This window comes from Lithobates pipiens, unplaced genomic scaffold, assembly GCF_037356315.1.
Source record: "Lithobates pipiens isolate NorthernLeopardFrog02 unplaced genomic scaffold, aLitPip1_a1.2 Scaffold_30, whole genome shotgun sequence".
NCBI lineage: Eukaryota > Metazoa > Chordata > Amphibia > Anura > Ranidae > Lithobates > Lithobates pipiens.
In genome coordinates, this window is record NW_027507791.1 from 37,664,139 (window position 1) to 37,688,691 (window position 24,553).

At 46.2% G+C, this 24,553-nt stretch overlaps 1 protein-coding gene and 1 pseudogene across 1 annotated transcript in view; both read left to right on the top strand.

Annotated features, from left to right (window-relative positions):
* Nucleotides 1–803: 803 nt before the first annotated feature.
* SMG5 (SMG5 nonsense mediated mRNA decay factor) overlaps nucleotides 804–24,553 on the top strand; it is a gene marked incomplete at its 5' end in the record, with an annotated part of 41,495 nt that continues 17,745 nt past the window's right edge. Inside the window, 14 exon segments of the mRNA XM_077464023.1 lie at nucleotides 804–902; nucleotides 3,714–3,837; nucleotides 4,408–4,564; nucleotides 5,842–5,931; nucleotides 6,318–6,407; nucleotides 7,859–7,937; nucleotides 9,456–9,581; nucleotides 10,135–10,203; nucleotides 11,548–11,756; nucleotides 14,809–14,940; nucleotides 16,722–17,381; nucleotides 19,197–19,366; nucleotides 23,133–23,208; nucleotides 23,444–23,619. Coding sequence (XP_077320149.1) covers nucleotides 804–902; nucleotides 3,714–3,837; nucleotides 4,408–4,564; nucleotides 5,842–5,931; nucleotides 6,318–6,407; nucleotides 7,859–7,937; nucleotides 9,456–9,581; nucleotides 10,135–10,203; nucleotides 11,548–11,756; nucleotides 14,809–14,940; nucleotides 16,722–17,381; nucleotides 19,197–19,366; nucleotides 23,133–23,208; nucleotides 23,444–23,619 — 2,257 coding nt within the window.
* LOC143950440 (U2 spliceosomal RNA) lies at nucleotides 1,142–1,310 on the top strand (annotated as a pseudogene).

The window sequence follows — 24,553 nt, forward strand, 5'->3', positions numbered from 1 at the left end:
TTCCTCCCCCCCCCCCCCTCTTCTCTCTTCCTTCCTCCCCCCCCTCTCTTCTCTCTTCCTTCCTCCCCCCCCTCTCTTCTCTCTTCCTTCCTCCCCCCCCTCTCTTCTCTCTTCCTTCCTCCCCCCCCTCTCTTCTCTCTTCCTTCCTCCCCCCCCCTCTCTTCTCTCTTCCTTCCTCCCCCCCCCTCTCTTCTCTCTTCCTTCCTCCCCCCCCCTCTCTTCTCTCTTCCTTCCTCCCCCCCCCTCTCTTCTCTCTTCCTTCCTCCCCCCCCCCTCTCTTCTCTCTTCCTTCCTCCCCCCCCCTCTCTTCTCTCTTCCTTCCTCCCCCCCCCCTCTCTTCTCTCTTCCTTCCTCCCCCCCCCTCTCTTCTCTCTTCCTTCCTCCCCCCCTCTTCTCTCTTCCCTCTTCCCTCCTCCCCCCTCTTCTCTCTTCCCTCTTCCCTCCTCCCCCTCTTCTCTCTTCCTTCCTCCTCTCCCCCCCTCCTCTTCTTCTCTCTTCCTTCCTCCTCTCCCCCCCTCCTCTTCTTCTCTCTTCCTTCCTCCTCTCCCCCCCTCCTTTTCGTATGCCAGCAAATTATAAATGCTCTTTTTTTTTACCCCTGGAGCTCTTCTTTAATTCTTATTTGTACAGATGGATGCAGATCTGACCACTACATGTCTCCCACGAAGCCCACCCCTTTCTATGATGTCTTCAAGCAGTTCAGCTGATAAGCAGGAATTGCAGTTTAAACAGGCTGGGGGGGGGGGGGTCTAACCCCAGAGCTTCACTTTAATGATCTAATATTGTGTTCTCTCTCTCGGTAGGGCCGTAGTGGAGACGGTACATCGGTTGGATCTGATTATTAACAACAAGACCGCCTATCAGGAAGTCTTCAAACCGGAGAATATCAGTCTACGCAACAAGTAAGTGGGGAGGCTGAACACCTTCACCATCCGTGCCGAGAAGGAAGCCGTGCCTGCGTATGTAATGGGCACAAACGGCGCCCCCCAGTCTTGAATAATGGAGAGACACACCGCTCCAGTTGAGATGGACCAGCCTCTCCGCAATGCATACAATCCGAGAGGAAACGGCTTCACGCCACAGGAAGTCCTCACACCATTTATTGTATACAAGAGAAGGTGACACAACCGGGACACAAAGAATCACTTCTCTGCCTTTTTGCTAAGATCAAGTGTAGTATCTGTTCTTATGCTCTCCATCCCCCACCCCCCACTTCATTTATTGCCCTTTTTTTTGGTTTTGTTTGAACACGGTTTTTGCATGTGTGACTGGTAGGGTGTAGGGTCCTCGGGGGTCTGCCCTAAAAGTCTTGGGAGGGGGTGGACATGGCCTTCTGGCTTGGTTCGCCCCCTCTCATGGGGGGGGGTCTCCCTTTGGGGGAGCCCCACCTAGTACTGGGGTGGGTCTGTTTTGGCAGACCCTCCAAAGAACGAGGTCCTTCTGGTTTTGGCCAGATGGACCAAGTGTAAGTACCCCAGTCCCTGTCTAGAGCCGAATGCCCCTGGGGGGGGGGGGGGTGATTAGGGCAAGGTCCTTTGATTTTGCAGGACACCCTGTGCACGTTTTGTGTATCACTCTTTGTGTGTGTGCTTTTTTTTGGCACTGGGTGGAGTTTATGGAGGGGCTTTAAAAAGGAAAAATAAAAATAAATCCGTTCTTATCAGTTGCCAAGTGTTGCACTGTGCTACTGTCCCTGATCTATGGTAGTAGGTTAGGGGTGGTGGTGGCTGTACAAATCCACTTGGTATAATGCTAATCTCCATGTTTAATATCGGTGGGAACCAAACCCAGACTGCTCAATGTTAACTGAGGATTGGCATTCCGATTAAGCACAATGTTTGTGTGAAGCGCGTCAGCTGGCAGCATCTGCTTTGTGTCCTGGTTGTGTCACTTGCTTGTCGTGTTTCTTCCTGGATTGTCCTGGATTGTCCTCACTAGGGTTGCACCGATGCCGTATTTTTCCTTTTTTTTTTTTTTTTTTACTGGCAAGTGTGAGTACCAAAGCTTTCAGCCAAGTACTCCCAAAATGCCAAGCCATACAAAATGTATGGGCTCAAAACGCACTGCAAACAACTGTATGTTATTCTTGTCTGAATGGCGTGTGGTTTCCCAGACCGCTCCTTTGTGAAGTGGAAAAAAAATGATCTGCACTCCGGTTGTTTGCTCTTAAAATGTCTTCATTTTTTTGAATCGCCGCAGTGAGCAAAATGCAGATTAAGTCAATTGAGGCATTTCAGCCTGTAAGGCCTTAGTCATAACCATGACTAAGGCCTTATAGGCTGAAACACGTCAACTGACTTAATCTGCATTTTGCTCCCTGTGGCTATTCAATAAAATGAAGAAATTTTAAGAGCAAACAACTGGAGTGCGAATCATTTTTTCTACATTACTCTGCTCAGCCAGTATGGAGAACCCGGGAGCTCTGCTATCTATCTATGCGATGTATGGGAGTAGCACTGACTTTTCTGTTTATGCTCCTGTGTGAACCCAGGCTAAAGTGACTATGACAAATGAAACTGCATGCCATTCAGTAGAGGAGCGATGGATCGTCGCCGATCGTCATCGGGGTCACCCTGTTTGGATCGTCACACGCCGCAATCCGGCGGAGCGCTCCTCGGCCTTAGGAAAGGCCGCAGCTTCGGCCTAGCTCCGGAGCGGCGGCCATCTTGGTGCACCCGTCGGCCGTTTTACAATGTGATCGCTCTGTCAAATGACGAAGTGATCACTTGTAAACAAACCGGTAGTCATGATGACGCCGGTTCCTCTCTCCCCTCTGTGTACAGTTCTGTACAGTGTGAGAGGGGAGAGATCGGATGGCAGCAGCGATGTGGGCTGGATCTGTAGTGCCCACAGCGCTGCTCTGTGACAAGTGCAGTCACAGCCATCCCTCCATACCCAGCCCCACTTGGCGATACCCAGCCCCACTCGGCGATACTCAGCCAATATTACAGTGGGGGAGATGACGTGGATATTACAGTGGGGACTATATGGTGGTGAAATTTTCACAGGGTTTTTGCTGATCCGATCCGTGACAATGATCCGATCTGTGAGTTGTTGTTTTTTTTTTTTTGTTTTGTTTTTTTTATCCGTTGCACCCCTACCATTCAGACAGGAATCTCGCCACATTCCTGTGACAAATCGCATGCAATTGTTTGCAGTGCGTTTTGAGCCCATTCATTTTGTATGAGCTCAAATCGCATCACAAAAGTATCAGAGTATTTGCATGAGTACTCAAGCAAATTCGTACAATCGGCACCAATACTGGCATCTGCATCGGTGGAACCCTAGTCCTCGCTGTACGTACTTCCGGGTTCCCCCCCCCTCCCCCCACAGCTGGCCCAGTGGTTCAGCGATTTGAAACACCCACGCTTCTTCATGCAGCGTTTCCAGAGTGGACCAGATCTATTTACTGTGATGCCATTGGCCAGTCTTTTTTTTTATTTCTTCTTTTTTTTTTTTTTGTCTGTCTGAGAGAAGCTGCATGGAGTAGAGGGGCTGCTGGACTGAGTGCGGGGGGTGCTCACAGCTCGGCATCCCCAGCAGGGATTGGGAGAGGGGGGCGGGGTTTGTACATTGGCACATACTGTTTGCACTGCGGTCATCGCATTCAATTGGTCAGCAAAGAATGTTGAATCTTTAAAAAAAAAAAAAAACATCTCTGATGAATGTTTACTGTAGTCACATGTGAACGTGTCTGTCTGTCCGTCCTGCAGGCTGCGGGAGCTGTGTGTCAAGCTCATGTTCCTCCACCCTGTGGACTACGGGAAGAAAGCTGAGGAGGTTTTATGGAGGAAAGTCTATTATGAGGTCATCCAGCTCATCAAAACCAACAAGAAGGTGAGTGCTGCCACACCGCGGCGGCTGCATTCTAAGGGGGATGGGGGGGGGGGGTCAGTGCTGGCTTATTTAACCTGTCTCTTCAAGCCGTATGCCAACATATGCAGTGGGTGAGCTTTAAAGCCCGAGCCTGTGCACATACGCCTCCTCAAGAAATGGCTTTTCTGTGCTGAGAGCATGCTCACTGCGAGTTCTTAGCTGAGCTGTCACTGGCAGCTCCCGGTGCATACAAGCGCTTCCAATCATGTGACTGCTATGACAGCCAATCACAGAGGTCACATGATTGGAAAGGCCACCTCCGCCTCCTGCCATTTAGATCCTTTTAGGTGGATGGCGGTGGCAGCAGCAAAGGGTGGGCGATGTGTTTACTCTAATGTAAGAAAACCCGGGCATATGGCACCTGCAAGTATCTTTGGTAATCCTTTACCTATTTCTGTATACAAGGGAAGATAGTTTGGCAGTTGATATACGGTATATGTTGGCTGGTATACTGTTTGTTTTTTTTGTTTGTTTTTTTGTTTGTTTTTTAAATGGTTTTTATTTCTCTAATCTTTATTAATCTACTCACAGCACATCCACAGCCGGAGTGCCCTAGAATGCGCCTACCGTACCCACCTGATAGCCGGGGTGGGCTTCTACCAGCATCTCCTCCTCTACATCCAGTCCCACTACCAGCTGGAGCTGCAGTGCTGCATCGACTGGACCCACGTCACCGACCCTCTGATTGGTCAGTATTTCTGTTTCTTTATTATGGGTAGCTCTTACAAGATATATATATTTTTTTTTTTTTTTTTTTTTTTTTTAAGATAAATAGGAAAAATTGCAAATTTTATAATTTTGTATTTTCATATGGAGCCAGCAGGGGGAGCTCCCTGCTGTTTTTACATGTTTGCTATGCTTCCCTAAACTGCTCTGTTATAATAATAATAATACAAGAAAAAAAAACTGTTTACAGAGCTCAGTAGCTTAACTGCAAATGTACACAAAAGTGAATGAATCGGAGCAGTCAGTGACTCTGCTGATGTATGAAGCCCCGGTCAGTGTCCACCTGCATGAAAGAATATAACAGCCCAGCTGTGCTTCCTCTTCAGTGCTCCGGGAGTCCTTTCATCGTGTATTAAAGAGTAAGCTCAAGGCAAGCGGTTAAATCCACAGTCGCAATACGTAAAGGACACACGTTTTACCTGCAAAAAGATTTCTCTTTATGCCCATCCAGTCCTGAGATTTACACAACACAGCCCTGTTTGACAGGGCAGGAGACTTTTTTTTTTTTTTTTTTTCCCCTGCGGCATATAGGTCTTATCGCTGCTCCAGTCTGTGACTGGACAGTGAAAAGAGAAGCTGCAGAGTGATGAGCACTACTCTCACTCTGCTCTTTCCTTCTGTTAGCGTGTTCCTATGTTGGCACATGAGCACTACAGCACAAATAATTGGCTCCTTGTGCTGCTTCTTCCTTTTTTCACTCTGAGCTCTGCTGCACAGGGCTTGCAATAGGCTGATATCAAGTCGAATTCAGGTGTGTGTGTGTGTATGTATGTATGTATGTATGTATGTATGTGTGTGTGTATATATATATATATATATATATATATATATATATATATATATATATATATATATATATATATATATATATATATATAATATACACACACACATCATAATTTTGGCCCCGAACCTGGTCTTCTGGGGTCCCTATCTCCGCTCCCCCCACAAGGACTTCTCACGTTCATGCGAGCTCGCTTGCGGGGGGCGCTCGCTGTATCACTCGGGCATCATTAGATGTGATTGACAGCAGCGTGAGCCAATGGCTGCGCTGCTTTCAATCCATCCTCATTAAGCGCGGGACTTTCGAGGGGTCAGGTAAGTAAAATGGGGGGGGGGGCGGCATTGTCTGTCTGATGTTTTTTCACCTTAATGCATAGAATGCATTGAGGTGAATTTTTTTTTTTTTTTTACCTTTACAACCCCTTTAATGCAATGTCTGTTTTTATTTCCCTTCAGGGAACAAGAAACCAGTGTCTGCTTCTGCCAAGGAGATGGATTGGGCCCAGATGGCGTGCCACCGATGTCTGGTCTACCTGGGAGACCTGGGTATGATTTACTTCCTGCAGCCTCCATTAGCTTTTAATCCTCTTATTTTATTTATTTCTTGCAGGTATTTATATGCTGTTCACATCAGTCCCTGTCCTAAAAGAGCTTACAATCTATGGTCCCCACCTTACACTCATACATTAAATCCACATATTGGGGCCAGTTTAGACTGGAATCTTCTATAAAGTGTAGTGGTCGGGGGGCAGCCAGTCATCTTCTATCTTCGTTTGTTCATGTAAGCATTGACAAAATATGGAGCTTGATCGGTTTCTATGCAGGACTGCTCCAGACATTGCACCATGCAGGTTTAGTAACCCACCCCCACATGTTTTATACTGATTTCTTTTCCTTTTTTTTGTTTTTGATTTTATTTTATTTTTCTGCAGCTCGCTATCAGAATGAACTGGCCCTGGTGAACACAGAGAAATTAGCGGAGAGGTTTTACTATCAGGCACTGACTGTCGTCCCACAGATGGGTGAGTTGTTTCTGGGTAGGGAGGTGTGTAGAAGATCTCCCCCAGATATGAGAAGGTGAAGTGGAACTTTTACCCATAACTTTGATTTAAAAAAATAAAATGTTCTTTTAGCAAGGAACATTCCACAATAATATGCTACCAAAATCGGCGTGTGCTGTAAATTGCCTGCGGCATTGTTTCTTCTTGCTGGAGGCGGCCATTTTTGCTGAAGCTCAGAGCCCCTGAGCGACAGTAAATCTTTAGGCTGTCAGCCGATCGGCCTTTACAAAGTCGGCACGGTGCCAAAAAAATAGAGAGCGCAACTGAGCATGTGCAGAGCAGGGTGAGACCGCATATTACTGGATTTTAAAAATATAGTAACGTTTTTTTTTATTTCTTTTTTTTATTATGTTTTTACATAGCTAGACCTGCCAAAGGGGCCCAGCCTGAAGTCCTCTCACAGGTCTTTGTTTTCTGACTACTTTAATAAGTGTAAACTTTTGGATTTTTGTTTCGCTTTCTGTCTTGGTGACAGCGGCCACCTCTACAAATGAGAGAGTGATTCTGCTTACACCTGATCGTTCTCTACTATATCCAAAAAATAACATTTTGGCTATACATATCATTTATTTTAACCACCTCCGCCCCGTGCTATAGTCAAAAGATGGCTACATAGCGGCTCTCACGTTTCGAGATGGCGTCTATGGACGACTTTAAGAACCACACCCCCCACGGGGTATGCATCCGGCGTGCTCTGTGATCGCTGTGTCCTTTGGCCACAGCTGATCACAGATTGCAATAAAGGGCCAATCACAGTGGCTCTTTATCATGCGTTCAGCTGTTTCTAATCTCAGCTGATCACATGTAAAAAAAAAAAAAAAAAAACTAACCAGTTATTGGCATTCCTTTTTCTCCTGTGCTATCAGAGCGTGTGGAAAGGAGAGCTGGTAACCAGCAAGTGTGACAGGGGACATTGGGCACTGATTAACAGTGCCCCTCGGTGCCGCCTCTTTGGTGCCGCTTCCTTGGTGCCCGTTAGTGAAGAAGAAAAATTTACTTATTTGCTAAATTTTATAACAGAAACTAAGAAACTTTTTTATTTTTTTTATATTTTTTTTTTTTAAATAAAATAAAAACCCCAGTGGTGATTAAATACAACCAAAAGAAAGCTCTATTTGTGTGAATAAAATGATTAAAAAATAAAAATCCTATGGGTACAGTGTTGTGTGACCGCGCAATTCACATTCAAAGTGTGACAGCGCTGAGAGCTGAAAATTGGTGCCGGGGCAGGAAGGGGGTGAAAGTGGCTCGGTATTGAAGTAGTTAATACACATCTGAAAAAATGTACACTGCATGATTTCCAAACAAACAAGAATTTCCACACTTTTTTTTTTTTTTTTTTGGCATCTGAAGGGTTAGTGACGTCACATAGCAGCCTGGATAACGTGTTTTTGTGATCTTCCTCTTCACAGGAATGCCATTTAACCAGCTGGGCACGTTGGCAGGGAGCAAATACTACCATGTAGAGGCCACTTACTGCTACCTGCGCTGGTGAGTGACATCACAGCCTTTGTGTGTGCGTCCGCATATCTGAGCATGCTCTGTAAAGGTATTGTATTGTTTGTGTCAGCGGGGGGGAGGGGGACACCGCAGTGTTCCTATTCCCGGTACAATTTCTACCCGATCCGTTTAGACAAATGGTGGATATATAGTCGGGGTGCAATATAATGTAGGACTGTTTTTTGCTTTGTTCAATAATAATCAGGTATAGGACTGAAACTGTGCTTTAAAAAAAAAAACCTCTAATGTGAATGTGATTCTCATAGGGGGACATTTACTAAAACTGTCACAGGGAGAATCTGGTGCACCTCCTGCATGGGAGCCAGTCAGCTTCCAACTTCAGCTTGTTCAGTTAAGCTTTGACAATAAAATCTTGAAGCTGATTGGTTTCTAGGTAGACAGCTGGCAGCACTCATACGTCTATTTCCCAAAGACAACCTCTGGATATGACGCTGAGCATGTGACCTCAACTTCTCTGGTGGACCATGGCGAGGCCTGTTCTGAGGGGAACCTGTCCTGTTATACCGCTGTATGGTCTTGGCCACCGTGCTGCAGCTCAGTTTTCAGGGTCTTGACAATTTTCTTATAGCCTAGGCCAGCGATGGGCAAACCTTGGCACCCCTGATGTTTTGGAACTACACTTCCCATAATGCTCAGCTAATCTGCAGAGTGTGTGGGCATCATGGGGAAATGTAGTTCCAAAACATCTGGGGTGCCAAGGTTCGCCATCACTGGCCTAGGCCATCTTTTTATGTAGAGCAATAATTTTTTTTTTCAGATCCTCAGAGTTCTCTGCCATAAGGTGCCATGTTGAACTTCCAGTGACCAGTATGAGAGAGTGAGAACACCAAATTTAACACACATGAGACCTTGTAACACTAAGGAGTCACATGACACTGGGGAGAGAAAATGGCTAATTTTCTTTGGACATTTTCACTTAGGGGTGTTCTGACTTTTGTTGATCACTACTTTACATTGTAGACAAGTGTCATTTCTTCAGTGTTGTCACATAAAAAGATAGAAGAAAATATTTACAAAAATGTGAGGGGTGTACTCTGTGAGATAACGTGTGTGTATATATATGTATGTATATGTATGTGATATTATAATATAAATTATATGTATGTGTGTGTATGTATATATGTGTATATATATATAATATATATATATATATATATATATATATATATATATATATATATATATATATATATATATATATATAATTTATATATTCTTCATATTTATTTATTTTTTATTGTTTTTTTTTTTTTTTTTTAAATTGGAGAGCTTTTATATAGAAAATCTCTTTCCAAAAAATAAATAAAAGATTTTTTATATAAAAGCTCTTCAATTAAAAAAAAAAATAGAGAGAGAGAGAATTTTTTCTTTATTTTTTTGAGAGATATTTTCAGTATAAAATTAAGATATTATAATATAAAATCTATCTTTTATTTTTTATTTTTTGAAATAATAATAATAATTATTTATTTTAATTTATGTTTAAAGTATCCAGTCAGAAGTCTCCTTTGAAGGGGCATATGGGAACCTGAAGAGACTGTATGACAAGGCAGCCAAAATGTTTCATCAGATGAAGAAGACTGAGAACCGCAAGCTGTCACCCAGCAAGAAGAGGTGAGAGGAAACGCCCCGATTTAAATGTGTGACAACAGGAATAATGGAAATAAAAATGTGATTAATTACCTGCATGCCTGCTGTGTGTATTCTGTTTACTAGATTACTGGCCAGCTATATTTTAGTCCTGAAGCTCAGGGTAATTAATGGTTAAAGCGGATGTAAACCCAGTCCCCAAAATCTCATATAATCTTTCATGTGTTTCAGAAATCATTTTCACACTTTTCTTTTTTTTTTTTTTAATCTTCAGCTTTCATTAAAATATCTCCTGGTGATCCTGCCATGAGGTTCCTTGCCTAGACACTTTCTGTAATAGGTTGACAACGCTCCGTCCATGTCTCTCATTTGTGCTCCTTTGTTGTCACTCTGTCACACAGGCTTTCCAAAAGAGACACAAGCGGTTGTTCCAACACACCTTACACAGGCCCGGCTCACCGTGTTCACTTTTTTAGGATAACCCACCCTGAGAAATGTCCTGCAACTATCATTGGACAGATATATCGGTAATTCGGGGTGTTCTGATCCTAATTTGTTCACCATGTTCTGTTTTCAGATGTAAGGACATAAAACGATTGCTGGTCAGCTTCATGTATCTGCAGAGACTACTACAGCCAAAGAGCAGGTCAGTGACCCCCCTCATGTGTCCAACAACTTCTAATATATATATATTTATTTTTAGGTCCTCCAAAAAAAAATCTCCTTTCTAATTGTTTCACCAGACAGGAAGTGATGGAAAAATCTACTAGAGAGACATGGATTAAAAAATGCTTTTTTCTTTGAGCTAAAAACAACTTTTTATTGCTGAGTGTTGCAGATTTCCTTTCACTTCCTGTTTGTTGTTTTTAAAATGTTATAACAAACTGAAAAATTTATGAAAAATGTTGTGGTGGGGTGTTTTTTTTTTTTATTTATTTGAATTTTTTTTGAATTTCTGCAATTTTTTGTTTAGCAAAAAATAAACCCCACTGGTGATTAAATACCATCAAAAAAAAGCATGGGTACAGTGTTGCATGACCATGCAATTCTCGTTGACAGTGTGACAGCGCTAAAAATTGGCCTGGGCAGGAAGGGGGTGAAAATGCTGAGTAGGCAAGTGGTTAAAAAGTTGAATATAATACAATTATTATATGTAAAAAAAAAAAAAAAATACAAAAAAATTATTCATTAAAGTCTTTTTTTTTTTTTTTTTTTTTTTTTTTTTTTTTTTTTCTGGTCTTTTCGGTCAAGTGCATCCTGATTTTTCTGTTTTTGGCACCAAAATTTCCATTTCGGCGCACCTCTATCATCTTTCGATTTGAGGAGAAGACAACACACCCCCTTAACCCCTCCTAATCCCCAAGACCAGTAAAAAATCTTTCACATTTTGAATGAATGTGGATATTCTTGTTGGTCTTGTTACAGATGTTTTTGATTTTTTTTTTTTTTTTTTTTTTTTTTTCCTGTCCCTTTTTTATGCCTGATGATAACATTAAAGGATTTTGAACTATTGAGACAATTGTTTGGTGTTTTTTTTTTTTTTTTTTTTTTTATTAACCGTAAAATGTCTGTCACTGCATCATATGTGAGTGCAGACTAAAATACTTTTCTTGAAGTCCATTGAAGAACACTAGTCCTGGTCCTGCCCACTCTGTGTTTTTATGATCATGCTCTCGGTACTGCCTTTGGTACAAAAATGAGGCATGCTGATAATGAGTGGCTATCTTTGGGCTGGCCTGCGGGGTTTTCTTGTTGGCCGGTGTCCAGTCCTCCTGTAGGCAACAATGAAAGCTAAAAATCCTATTTACGTACTATATCAAGCAGTGATGGAGATATGCACTTCTGTAGCCGTCCCAAAGGGAGCAAATAACCAAAGTTCATTATTAGGGATAATGGTATTATATATTATTAGGATTAACACTATATAATGTCGCAGTAAAACAAAGTTTATTTTATCTCCATGTAACCCGGTTCTTTCTCCCTCCTGTAGCTCGGTGGACTCGGAGCTGACCTCTCTGTGCCAGTCTGTTCTGGAGGACTACAACCTGTGCATGTTCTACCTCCCGTCATCCCAGAACCTGAGCTCCGCCAGCGAGGACGAGGAGGAGTATGATGGAGGTTACTCCTTCCTGCCAGACCTGCTTGTCTTTAGGATGGTGGTGATCTGCCTGATGAGTGTTCACAGCCTGAAGAGGGCAGGTGAGCCCCGAGGTTCCTGCTCCGCTCTGAGCGATGAAAGGAATTTTTTCACTCTCTCTCACCCCACCATTTATTACTTGGGCCTTGTCCACACACTGGGTGTAATAAAGTGTACGCCCACTGGAGGGCCGTGTTTACCTGCATAGGGATGCCATAGGTCAGTGATGGCAAACCCTTGGCACCCCCAGATGTTTTGGACCTACATTTCCGATGATGCTCCACTACACTGCAGAGTGCATGAGATATCATGGGAAATTGTAGTTCAAAAACATCTGGGGTGCCAAGGTTCGCCATCACTGCCATGGGTATTCTGTTGATCTCTGTGTAGGCGTTCTCATTAACCCTTTCTTGCCTAAGCCTATTTCTGACATTTTGTTTTTAAGTTAAAATCTGTAAAAAATCTTGGAACCGCAACATTATATACCGTATATACTCGAGTATAAGCCGAGATTTTCAGCCTCTTTTTTGAGGCTGAAAGTGCCCCCCTCGGCTTATACTCGAGTCATCGCTGTCTGCCCGCTCGATCAGCGTGTCGAGCAGACAGACAGCGGCCATTCTATTCAAAAGCCGCGCCTCCGGCTCCGCCTTCGCCTGTGATAGGCGGAACACTGAATTTCCCAGCAGCCTGTGTTCCGCCTATCACGGACATCGTATCATCCTCGTACTACGGACGAGGATGATACGACGTCTGTGATAGGCGGAACACAGGCTGCTGGGAAATTCAGTGTTCCGCCTATCACAGGCGAAGGCGGCGGCGCAGCTTTTGAATTTTACAATGGCCGCCGACGAAGAGGGCACGGGACGGAGGCAAGGCAAGGCACGGCACGGCACGGGACGGGACGGGGGCAAGGCAAGGCACGACACGGGACGGATGCAAGGAGGCAAGGCACGGCACGGGACGGAGGCAAGGCACGGGACGGAGGCTCGGGACAAAGGTAGGCTGGACACACACACACACACACACACACACACACACACACACACACACACACATGGATGGAGACACACACAGGGATGGATGGATGGATGGAGACACACACACACAGGGATGGATGGATGGATGGATGGAGACACACACACACAGGGATGGATGGATGGATGGACACACACACACACAGGGAGGGATGGACGGACACACAGGGATGGACGGACACACACACAGGGATGGACAGGCATGTCTCACCCTCGGCTTATACACGAGTCAATAAGTTTGCCAGTTTTTTTGGGGGTAAATTGGGGGCCTCGGCTTATATTCGGGTCGGCCTATACTCGAGTATATACGGTATTTATATATGTTTACAGAGCTCAGTAGCTTAACTGCAAATGTACACAAAAGTGAATGAATCGGAGCAATCATTTACTCTGCTGATGTATGAAGCCCCGGTGAGTGACCACCTGCATGAAAGGATACAACGGGCAACTGTGCTTACACACACACACACACACACACACACACACACACACACACACACACATTTTTTTTTGTTGGTGTATAATTAATATATATTAGTGTGTATATATATATGTGTGTGTGTATGTGTATATATATATATATATATATATATATATATATACACACACTTTCATTAAAAAAATAAAACAGTAAAGTTATCCCAATTTTCTTGTATAATGTAACGGTTACCAGGTTAGAGTTACAGAGGGGGGTCTAGTGCTAGAATTATTACTCTTGATTGATTGCGGCGATACCGCACATGAGTGGTTTGAACACGTTTACATTTGTTGTTGCGATTTATGTATGTGTTTTCTTTGTTGCGTCGGGACGGGGGCTCTTTAAAACTTTTTTATTTTATTTTTGTCCCTTTAAAAAAAAAAATAATAATAATCTGATCACTTTTATTGCTGTCACAAGGAATGTATTTATTTTTTTTTTATTTTTTTTTTGTCTTTTATTTTATTTTTTTATAACTTTGTCCCTTTTTAAAAATAAAATAAAATCTGATCACTTTTATTGCTGTCACAAGGGAATGTAAACGTCCCTTGTGACAGTAATATGTGGTGACAGGTACCCTTTATGGAGGGATCGGACCCCAAATGAGAAGACCCCCCCCCCAAATCCCCTCTTTTGCACGTTAAAGTATTCAGATCACCAAAATAAGCAATTCTGAATTGTGTGTGTGTGTGTGTGTGTGTGTGTGTGTTTTTTTTTTTTTTTTTTTTTTTTTTTTATATCGGCGCCATTGACGGCTCAGTAAACCGGAAGTGACGGCATGATGCTGCTTCCGGGATTTTACATTGGAGACCTGATCAGAGCCGAATCCGGCTTCGTTCGGGTCTTGGCCTAGGCGGCAGAAGCGCCGGGCTGGTGGCTCGGGTTTCCCGGTGGGACAGGAAGCTGGCGGGGGGGATGAGATGACCCCCTCCCGCTCCTTTTTAGGATAACAGCCGAGCGGATTTTGGCTTCATCGGTTGTTATCACTAAAGAGCCGACCGCACGCTCTTAAAAAAAAAAAAAAAAAACGGTACTGTGGTGATATCTTCAGGCATCATCCCGGTATAACCCCTTCAAGCCATGAACTCAAATTTTCACAGGTCAGCGCGGAGGGGTTGATATTTGGGACATGGCGCCTGCGCGGATACGGACTCTGCTGCCAATTTGACCTCTGTGCAGGCGCACGGCCCTGAATAGCGACAATGAGGTGGATTTTACTGAAATTGGAGAGTGCAAAATCTGGTGCAGCTGTGCATAGAAACCAATCTGCTTTCTAATTTCGGTTTGTTCAGTTAAGCTTTGATAATGAAAGCTGATTGGTTTCTGTGCAGGGCTGCAGCTCATTGTGCTCTCTCCAGTTTTAGTAACTCAACCCCCATTGTGTGTTCGGGCAATGCACCCGCACTAAGGCCACATTGGGATCAGTGTCTGTGTCCCTGCAGTTGCCGAGTCCCAATTGACATCAGTGGGATTACCTGAACGGTAACACCTGTGTAGGTGAACGTGGCCCTCCTCCACAGCCGTACACACCCGGTGTGAACAAGGCCTTCTCTTTAATGAGTGTCCTCCATTGTCATGTCTTTGCCTCTCTGATCTCTTCAGATTCCAAGCAGTACAGCGCTGCCATAGCGTTCACCCTGGCCCTCTTCTCCCACCTGGTCAACCACGTGAATATAAGACTGCAGAGCGAGTTGGAGGAGAGCTCCGTCCCCGCCTTCCACAACGACAATCCAGGTGAGTCTGATCATTTTGTAGGACGTTGCTAGAGCTTCAGGCTCCAATCGCACCTCCGGCATTTTCGTAGCTGCAAACTCCAAGGAAACGAGGATTGGTGATAAAGCATCAGTGGAGACCCCCTTTTTTTTTTTTTTCCCGCTATCATAACTCTAATGCTGCGTACACACGATCTGAAATTTTCGGCCAGCAAAAGACCAATGAGAGCTTTTCATCGTGTGTCGGAATTTAGCTAGCTGAATTCCCGCCAGAAAATTTTTTGATTAGCATGTTCTCCATTTTCCTGATGGAAGAACTTTCTATCGGAAATTCCGATCGTGTGTATGTGATTCCAACGCGCAAAAAATCACGCATGCTCAGATTCAACTAGGAGACGGAAGCTACTGGGTATTGAACTTCCTTTTTCTTGTCCCGTTGTACGTCATCGTGTCCTTGGCGGTTGGGAGTTTGGTGTGACCGTGTGTAGGCAAGACAGCTTCAGCCGAATTCCGTCGGGGAAAGCCATCAGAGCTTTTTCCGACCAAAATTCCGATCGTGTGTACGCGGCATTACAGGAAAGAATTTCCCTTCCTAGGGGGTAGATTTCCTCTCGCTTCCCGTTGTCTCCTTCTGTTTTTGTAAGTAGGAGTCGCTTGTAAGTCCGATGTTTGTAACTTGGGGACCTCCTGTATTGAAACTCGAGCTGAACCCCATTTCTAGTTTTTAATAATACAGGGGTGGGGGGGGGCACTTTTGTGTCAACTTTTTTAGAGTTGTGGTCAGAAAAGGTGTGCCCTTTTGGGGAGATTTGCCCCCTCTTTCTGCTGAAAAATTTAAATTTTTCTGTCCTGTCCGTAGGGCTGGGGGAAAAAATCGATTTAAATCTTGAATCGCGTTGAGAGGTCAAATTGATTCAAAATTTAAGCAAATCGATTTATTTTTTATCTTATTTTTTTTAGATTTGTGTTTTTGTATATCTTATTTTTTTTCACCACCGCGCCGGTCCTGAGGTGCTGCGGGCAGGAGTTTAGGCGAGGCCGAGGCTTCGGCCTAGTCAACAGCGTCCGGCCTCGTGGACTAGGCCAAAGACTTCGCCTAAAAACTCCTCCTGCCCGCAGCTCCCCAGGACCGGCGCTCACAACTCTCTGGTCTTGAGGAGCTGCAGGCGGGAGTTTTTAGGCGAAAGTCTTTGGCCTAGTCCACGAGGCCGGACGCTGTGGACTAGGCTGAAGCCTCGGCCTCGCCTAAAAACTCCTGCCCGCAGCACCTCAGGACCAGTGCTGACACCGCGCTGGTCCAGAGGAACTGCGGGCAGGAGTTTTTAGCTTCGGCCTAGTCTGCGAGGTCGGACGCGTGGACTAGGCCGAAGCCATGGCCTCGACTAAAAACTCCTGCCCGCAGCTCCTCTGGACCGGCGCGGTGTCCATCAAAATAAAAAAACGTAATTCGAATCGTGAATTTCGTTTTTTTAGTAAATCGCCCAGCTCTATCTGTCCGGGTGATGGCCACCAAAGGGGGACAGAAAGTGAGAGGGAATGTCCCAAACCAGGGGTAGGCAACCTTGGCCATCCAGGAACTACAAATCCCGTCATGCCTGTGATTGTCAGGGTCTTGCAATGTCTCATGGGACTTGTAGTTCTGAAAACAGCTGGAGGGCCGAGGTTGCCCACCTCTGTCCCAACTGGTGACACTGGTAGCAGTATAAACTCGGCCGAAATCCTCCAGTCTTCTGTACTTTTATACCATTACTGAGAATAAAAAGGCTGGAATTCACCTACCTTTTTCTCTCTCCCATGTGACAGATGACCCGGAATCCAGGGAGGTCGCAGACGTGATAGAGAAAGATGCGGAGCCGGAGATCAACCAGGTCAGCAAGCAGCCGCGATCCAAACCCAGAAGCAAGAAGACCCCCAAGTACTCCCGCCTCTCCCTCTTGCGTAGGCGGAGACACGCGCGGAAGGCCGACGAGAGCGACCTGAGCGAGGGGTTCGATTCAGACTCCAGCCGCGGCTCGGCCAAAGGAAGCGACAACTCCGACAGCGCTTCAGAAAAGAGCGAGGAGGAGGCCGCCTTCGACATAGAGTCTGACTCGGATATGAACAGTCAGGAGTCGCGATCCGATTTGGAGGATATGGAGGATGACCACGCTGAAGAGCGCAAAAGTCCAAAGGAGCCTAAGGAAGCGGCCAAGACCTGCGAGGAAAAGCCGGTGAGCCCGGCCAAACCCGAGGCGCAGGAGGCCCCAGTTACCTGTCCCGGACCCACCACCAGCGAGGCCAGTATAGCCAGCAACCTCCAAGCCATGTCCACCCAGATGTTTCAGACCAAACGTTGCTTTCGCCTGGCACCAACCTTCACCAACGTCTTTGTGAAACCTTCCTCTGAGCCGCCGGCCAACAGCGCCAAAGAACAAGTGCCGCTGGTGAATGGAGACGTGGAGAGACTGAAGTCTGCAGAGCAAGGTAGAGGGAGCGGGGTCCTCCAGTGTCAAAAGTAGTGCTTCATGTTTAAAATGTACCGGTATTTGGGTCACCCGTAAGTAACCGTTCAGATCTATAAATAAGGGCTCTCATGCACGCAGGAGTTTACACACTCTTGAGTCTTGTAGCATACAATTTCTGTCACGTTCATGGGCTCAGGGAGCTGTGGTCCCTCTTACACATGAATGGAGAAAGTACAATAACACACAGGACACCTCCAATGCTTAGAGTACTGCCATTAAAGGGGTTTGTCAACCCTCGCGGGTTTTCACCTCAATGCATGAGGTGAAAAAATTCTTGTAGTGCACTAGAGCCCCGTCCCCCCTTTTACTTGCCAGAACCCTCCCCACATGAGGTGAAAAAATTCTTGTAGTGCACTAGAGCCCCCCCCCCCTTTTACTTGCCAGAGCCCCTCCCCCCTTTTACTTGCCAGAGCCCCTCCCCCCTTTTACTTGCCAGAGCCCCTCCCCCCTTTTACTTGCCAGAGCCCCTCCCCCCTTTTACTTTGCCAGAGCCCTCCCCCCTTTTACTTTGCCAGAGCCCTCCCCCCTTTTACTTTGCCAGAGCCCTCCCCCTTTTACTTTGCCAGAGCCCTCCCCCTTTTACTTTGCCAGAGCCCTCCCCCTTTTACTTTGCCAGAGCCCTCCCCCCTTTTACTTTGCCAGAGCCCTCCCCCCTTTTACTTTGCCAGAGCCCTCCCCCCTTTTACTTAGCCAGAGCCCCCCCCTCCCCCCTTTTACTTAGCCAGAGCCCCCCCTCCCCCCTTTTACTTAGCCAGAGCCCCCCCCTCCCCCCTTTTTACTGAGCCAGAGCCCCCTCTCCCCCCTTTTTACTTACCTGAGCTCGATCGTTCCTGCACCCGCTGCAGCCAGTGTCTCTGATCCCGATTCGATAGATTGATAGCAGCACAGCCATTGGTTCCTGCTGCTGTCAGTCAAAGAGCCAAGGGGGGGGGGGGGTGATCAGAGCCGAGTCCTGCTGTCTGTGTCGATGACCGCAGCAGGACATGGAAGTACGCCCGCACAGGTGCCCCAAAGGACAACGCTTCTCCGGGGCACTCGAGAATGGAAGGCGCCAAGAGCGCCGCTGAGGGATCCGAGAAGAGAAGGATCGGGGGGGCCAATCTATGCAGAACCAACTGCACAGAGGAGGTAAGTATAACAAAAAAAAACGCGAAAGTTTACAAATCCTTTAAGCCTTAATACTATGCGGACCATCAACAGAAGTGCAAAGGACTCCTTATCCAGTTCGGCTCCAGACCAATTTTCTGAAAGCAGAGGCCCTGTAGAATAAAAAAAAAAAAGATGATGGTTGCAAATTTTTGTTTCATGTGATATTAGCACAACTGTTTATTAAATACAAATTTTCAGTGAAAAAATATATAATGTACATTATACAATTTTTCGTTCCTGCAACCACTGATTGCAGGAAAGAAAATGTCTAGATTTTCCCCCCCATCAACACGAACAACGTTGATTATGGTGGGGGGGGGGGGGGGGCGCGCGCAATCCCTCCCATTGTGCTATTGTGTTCTGACATCAGCTATAGCCACGGGCAGCGATCACACAAAAAAACGTCTTCAGCCTGCCCATAGACTGATCCTCCTGAACCACACTTCGATCCAGCTTTGGCCGGCCTCAACCTCAGAAATGGTTCGGTTGTAGTTCAGCTCCAAATGGACTCAAAGAACACATGTGACAATGTGACATCGCTGTAAACGTATAATATTTGTATCAGACCTCTTCACCACACATTGATGGCCTATCTCATGCTTGTTTGTCTCCCTCCTTGTTATAGGGGACATCTCTGACTCGGAGGAGAGTATTGTGAGCAATAAGTCCTGTCACAACGAGAGGACTCTTCAGGAGAAGCTGGAGGTCATCACCGCCGAGGGGCTTCTGGCCACCGTCAAGGTCTTCCTGGACTGGCTGAGGACCAACCCGGACATCATCATCATGTGTGCACAGGTAGACATAACCCAGACATCCTCATCATCATCATCATGTGTGCACAGGTAGACATAACCCAGACATCATCATCATCATCATCATGTGTGCACATACGGTGTCTTGAAAAAGTATTCATACCCCCTGAAATTCTCCACATTTTTTTCATTTTACAATCAAAAACATAAATGTATTTTATTGGGATTTTATGTGATGGACCAACACAAAGTGGCTCATAATTGTTTAGTGGAAGGAAAATGATAAATGATACAAATATGTGGAAAGTGTGGGGGGAGGGGCATTTGTATGGCCCCCCCCCGTAGTCAATACTTTGTAGAACCCCCTTTCTCTACAAGTCTTTTTGGGGGTGTCTCTACCAGCTTTGCACATCTAGAGAGGAACATTTCTGCCCATTCTTCTTCTTTGTAAAATATCTCAAGCTCTGTCAGATTGGATGGAGAGCGTCTGTGATCAGCAATTTTCAAGTCTTGCCACAGATTCTCAATGGGATTTAGGTCTGGACTGTGACTGGGCCATTCTAACCCATGAATATGCTTTGATGTAAACCATTTCATTGTAGCTCTGGCTGGATGTTTCGGGTCGTTGTCCTGCTGGAAGGTGAACCTCCGCCCCGGTCTCAAGTCTTTTGTAGACTCTAACAGGTTTTCTTCTAAGATTGCCCTGTATTTGTCTCCATCCATCTTCCCATCAACTCTGACCAGCTTCCCTGTCCCTGCTGAAGAAAACCATCCCCACCACATGATGCTGCCACCACCATGTCTCACGGTGGGGATGGTGTGTTCAGGGGGATGGGTAGTGTTAGTTTTCCCCACACATAGCGTTTTGCTTTTAGGCCAAAAAGTTGAATTTTGGTCTCATCTGAGCAGATCACCTTCTTCCACATGTTTGCTGCCCCCTCCCCCACATGGCTTCTCACAAACTACAAACAGGACTTCTTATGACTTTCTTTCTCCAATGTCTTTCTTCTTGTCACTCCTCCATAAAGGGCAGATTTGTGGAGAGACGACTAATAGTTGTCCTGTGGACAGATTCTCCCCCCTGAGCTGTGGATCTCTGCAGCTCCTCCAGAGTTACCATGGGCCTCTTGGCTGCTTCTCTGATGAATGCTCTCCTTGCCCGGCCCGGTCAGTTTAGGTGGACGGCCATGTCTTGGTAGGTTTGCGGTTGTGCCATACTCTTTTCATTTTCCGATGATGGATTGAACAGAGCTCCGTGAGATGTTCAACGCTTGGGAGATCTTTTTTTTTTTTTTTTTTTTTTATAACCTAACCCTGCTTTATACTTCTCCACAACTTTATCCCTGACCTGTCTGGTGTGTTCCTTGGCCTTCATGATGCTGTTTGTTCACTAAGGTTCTCTAACAAACCTTTGAGGGCTTCACAGAACAGCTGTATTTATACTGAGATTAAATTACACACAAGTGGACTCTATTTACTAATTAGGTGACATCTGAAGGCAATTGTTTCCACTAGATTTTAGTTGGGGGTATCGGAGTAAAGGGGGCACCATACAAACTACCCCCGGACCCCCCACACACACTTTTCACATTTGTAAAAAAAAAAAAAAAAAAATTTACCTTCCACTTCACAATTATGTGCCACTTTGTGTTGGTCTATCACATAAAATTCCAGTAAAATACATTTTAGGTTTTTGGTTGTAACGTGACAAAATGCGGAAAATTGGAAGGGGTGTGAATACTTTTTCAAGGCACTGTAACCCAGGCATCCTCATCCTCCTGTGTGCACAGGTAGACATATAAAGGCAGCCTGACTGGCCTAGCTCTGTGCACACTGCCTGAGAATCATTAGGCTGACCATGGCGACCAATCATCAGGTAAATGGTAAATGGTCTTCAAAAGAGAAGTTAGGTTCTTCCACGAGGTCACCCCCCCCTTGTTGATCAAGTTTTCAAACCGCATCACCCTGATATCATCAATATTGTCCCAATAAAGAAATTAACAAAAAAGGGGATCATCCTCCTATAGGGCATCCTAACTCGTCTTCCTTTTTAACCTGATTTTTAGTTGAATACACACGTGTAGCCTAATGTCTTCTAAGAGGACCTCAACAAAATGGTGGCCCTCTGCCCACAGACACTGACTCCCCAGTTGCACGAATGTAACGAGATGGATAAAAGATGTTTTTTTTTTTTTTTTTTTTTTTAGCTCTTGTCCTCCCACCTGTAGAGAATTCCGCAGACGCGTTTCGTCCTTTTCAGGGCTTAAAGCGGTTGTATAGTCAATTGTATAACTTTTACCTACAGGTAAGCCTATAATAAGGCTTGCCTGTAGGTAAAAAGAATATCTCCTAAACCTGTACGGTTTAGGAGATGTATTCCCCCTGCAATGAGCCACTGAAGTTCAGCGGTGCATGCGCACAGGGGATTCTCGAGCTGGAAGCCCGGCGGATGCCGGACTTTGCCGGAAAGAAGTCTCCGGCGCGGGAGTGGCGACATCACGGCTCCGGCCACTCACAGCGCTGGAGCCTCGATACCCAGAAGACACGCCGAGGCAACATGTCGGCTCCCTCGGCGTGGACCCGGTGAGTTACCGACACCTCGTTCCAAGGTATGTATTTCATAATGAGCTAGTATGCGGTTCATACTAGCTCATTATGCCTTTTGCCTTACAGGTGTAGAAGAAGAATAAATAATTTTGGGGGGGTATACAACCGCTATTAAAGTGGTTGTAAACCCTTAAAACACACTTTGACCTACAGGTAAGTCTAGATTAAGGCTTACCTGTAGGTCCAAGAAATATCTCCGAAACCTACACGGTTTCGGAGATATTTGCCGAAAGACAGGCACCGCTGTCTACGGCGCATGCGCCATAGACAGCGGTGATATGCCGCGAGTGGCGGCTCCTGTGCGCATGCGCGGGAGTGACGTCATCGTGGCTTCGCCGAATGACGGCGGCGGAGCAGCGAGACCCCACCGAGAAGATGGAGGCTCCGGACTACAGGGGACAGCGGTGACATTGCTGGCTCCTGTGTCAGGTAAGTGACACATAATGGGCTACTATGCGATGCGATGCGATGCATAGTAGTCCATTATGCTTTACCTTTGCAGGAAATGAAAGAGGAAGTAAACTCATCAGGGTTTACTTCCTCTTTAATCCTAGAGACTGAAAGGGTGAAACGCAATATATGACATTCCCAGTTTTGGGGTTCACTACTGCTTTAAAGTTGGGGAGATGGTCGCGCAGTTAGACCCCTTTCACACTGGGGCGCTTTGCAGACGCTACAGCGCTGTAAATAGCGCCTCCGCAAAGCGCCCTGAAACAGCCGCTGCTGTGCCTCCAATGTGAAAGCCCTGAGGGTTCTCACACTGGGGGGTGCGCTGGCAGGACGGTAAAGTCCTTCTAGCAGCATCTTTTGAAATCAATGGGGCACCGCGGCTATTTTAACCCTTTTTTCGGCCGCTAGCAAGGGGGGTAAAACCGCCCCACTAGCGGTCGAATAACGCCACTAAAGCGGCACTAAAAATAGCGCTGCTTTACCGCCGACACCCCCCACGGCTCGGTGTGAAAGGGCTCTTAGAAAACGGGTGACGGGAGGGTCATTCTGCAATGTATTTCCTATGGGGCCCGGTTCATAGAAGAGCACCAGGTCAGGTTTTTTTTTCCAAAAGAAGTTGCTCTGAAAATCGCCCTTATTAGCAAATAAATGATATTAAACGGCACAAAGCTGACTGCTTTAGATATCTCCAGCGACAGGTCCTCTTTGCAGGTAAAGTTTTCTGCTTTTAACCCTTTCATTTCCTTCCGCAGAGCTCGCAGAGTTTGTGGAACCGATTATCTGTGCTACTAAACCTCTTACCATCGGCATCCAAGATCCAGGAATCCGGTAAGGTAACAGACCCTCTAAACCGACAGACCCCCATACACAAAGTTGCCTGTAACAGCCAATCAGATTCCAGCAGCCTTGTTTGGTGCAGGGTAGAAAGCAAAAGGAAATATCTGATTGGCTGTTGCCTACACGGCTACTTTTTAATGACTGAGGTCCTCGGTTTCATACATCTTTTGGATAGTGAACATGAGTGACTCCATCTTGATTCCAGGCTGTGTTTTCTCTCTCGCAGGAATCTCTCTGTGTAGTGAGGTCCAGAACTTACTGCAGAGGTGTGAGCAGGCAGACATGTGCACCCACCTGCTGCTCCCGGAGGACGCCGCCCTGAGGAACCTACCTCCGCTGAAGGCTGCACACCGCAAGTTCAACTTTGAGAAGGAGAGGCCGGATCTTACCGTTCTGGAGGAGGTACAGAAACATCCTCGTTTGTTCACAAATTGTGTGGAGGGAGCTGCTGAAAAAATACTGATTATTAAAATTGATTTAAAGGAGAAGTATAGGCAAAGCTTGTTTTGGTTGTACTACTCCTATGGATAACATGAATGCAGTTTGTTCTGCACGCCTGTGACCTGTTTTCGGCAGACAACGGGGTGAAGTCCGCTGACGTCGCAGAGCCGGTCCAGACTCGGGCAAGATCAGGATCTGCCCACATGCCCAGGCCGCCACCCGGCCAGTCGCTGAGTGCCTGAGCCGGCCACTCCGCCCCGTCCACCGCCCAGCATTCCAATGAGCAAGGAGGAGGGGGTGGGGGCATGGCAAGAGAGCTGTGGCTAACTGTCACCAGCTCTCTGCTCGGAGAACTGTGAGAACCAAGCGATGGTGTCGGATCACTCGGTTCTCAGTGTTGGAGGTGCTGGGGGACAGATGAAAAGGATTTTTCTCCCGCTCCTGGGCACCGCTAAGAAAAGGGATGTCCAGGGAAGGATAACAGTAGCTACTTATGGCATTGGCTGGGGGGACAGATGCAATATCTGACTGATGCTGCATCCACCTAGACAGGTATGATTGGAAGAAAAAAAAGAGAGGGCCGTATTTATCGGCGTATAACATGCACCCCCTCCTTTTAAAACTAGGGGGCAAATCACGAGTGCGTGTTATACACCGATTGTGTACCTCGGAGGGGGTACGAGCACCGCCGGGATTCACCGAGCCATCATCTCCTGTTTACTCAGCTCTCACTCGGCTCTTACGTCACACACGCAGAGGTCGGGACTTTGTATGTGACTGCCGACTGAGAGCCGAGTAAACACAGGAGATGACGGCTTGGTGATTTCCGGCACTGCATTGATGAGAGATGGTGAGGCTGCAGATAGGCATTAATCAGGCAGCTGCATTGATGGTA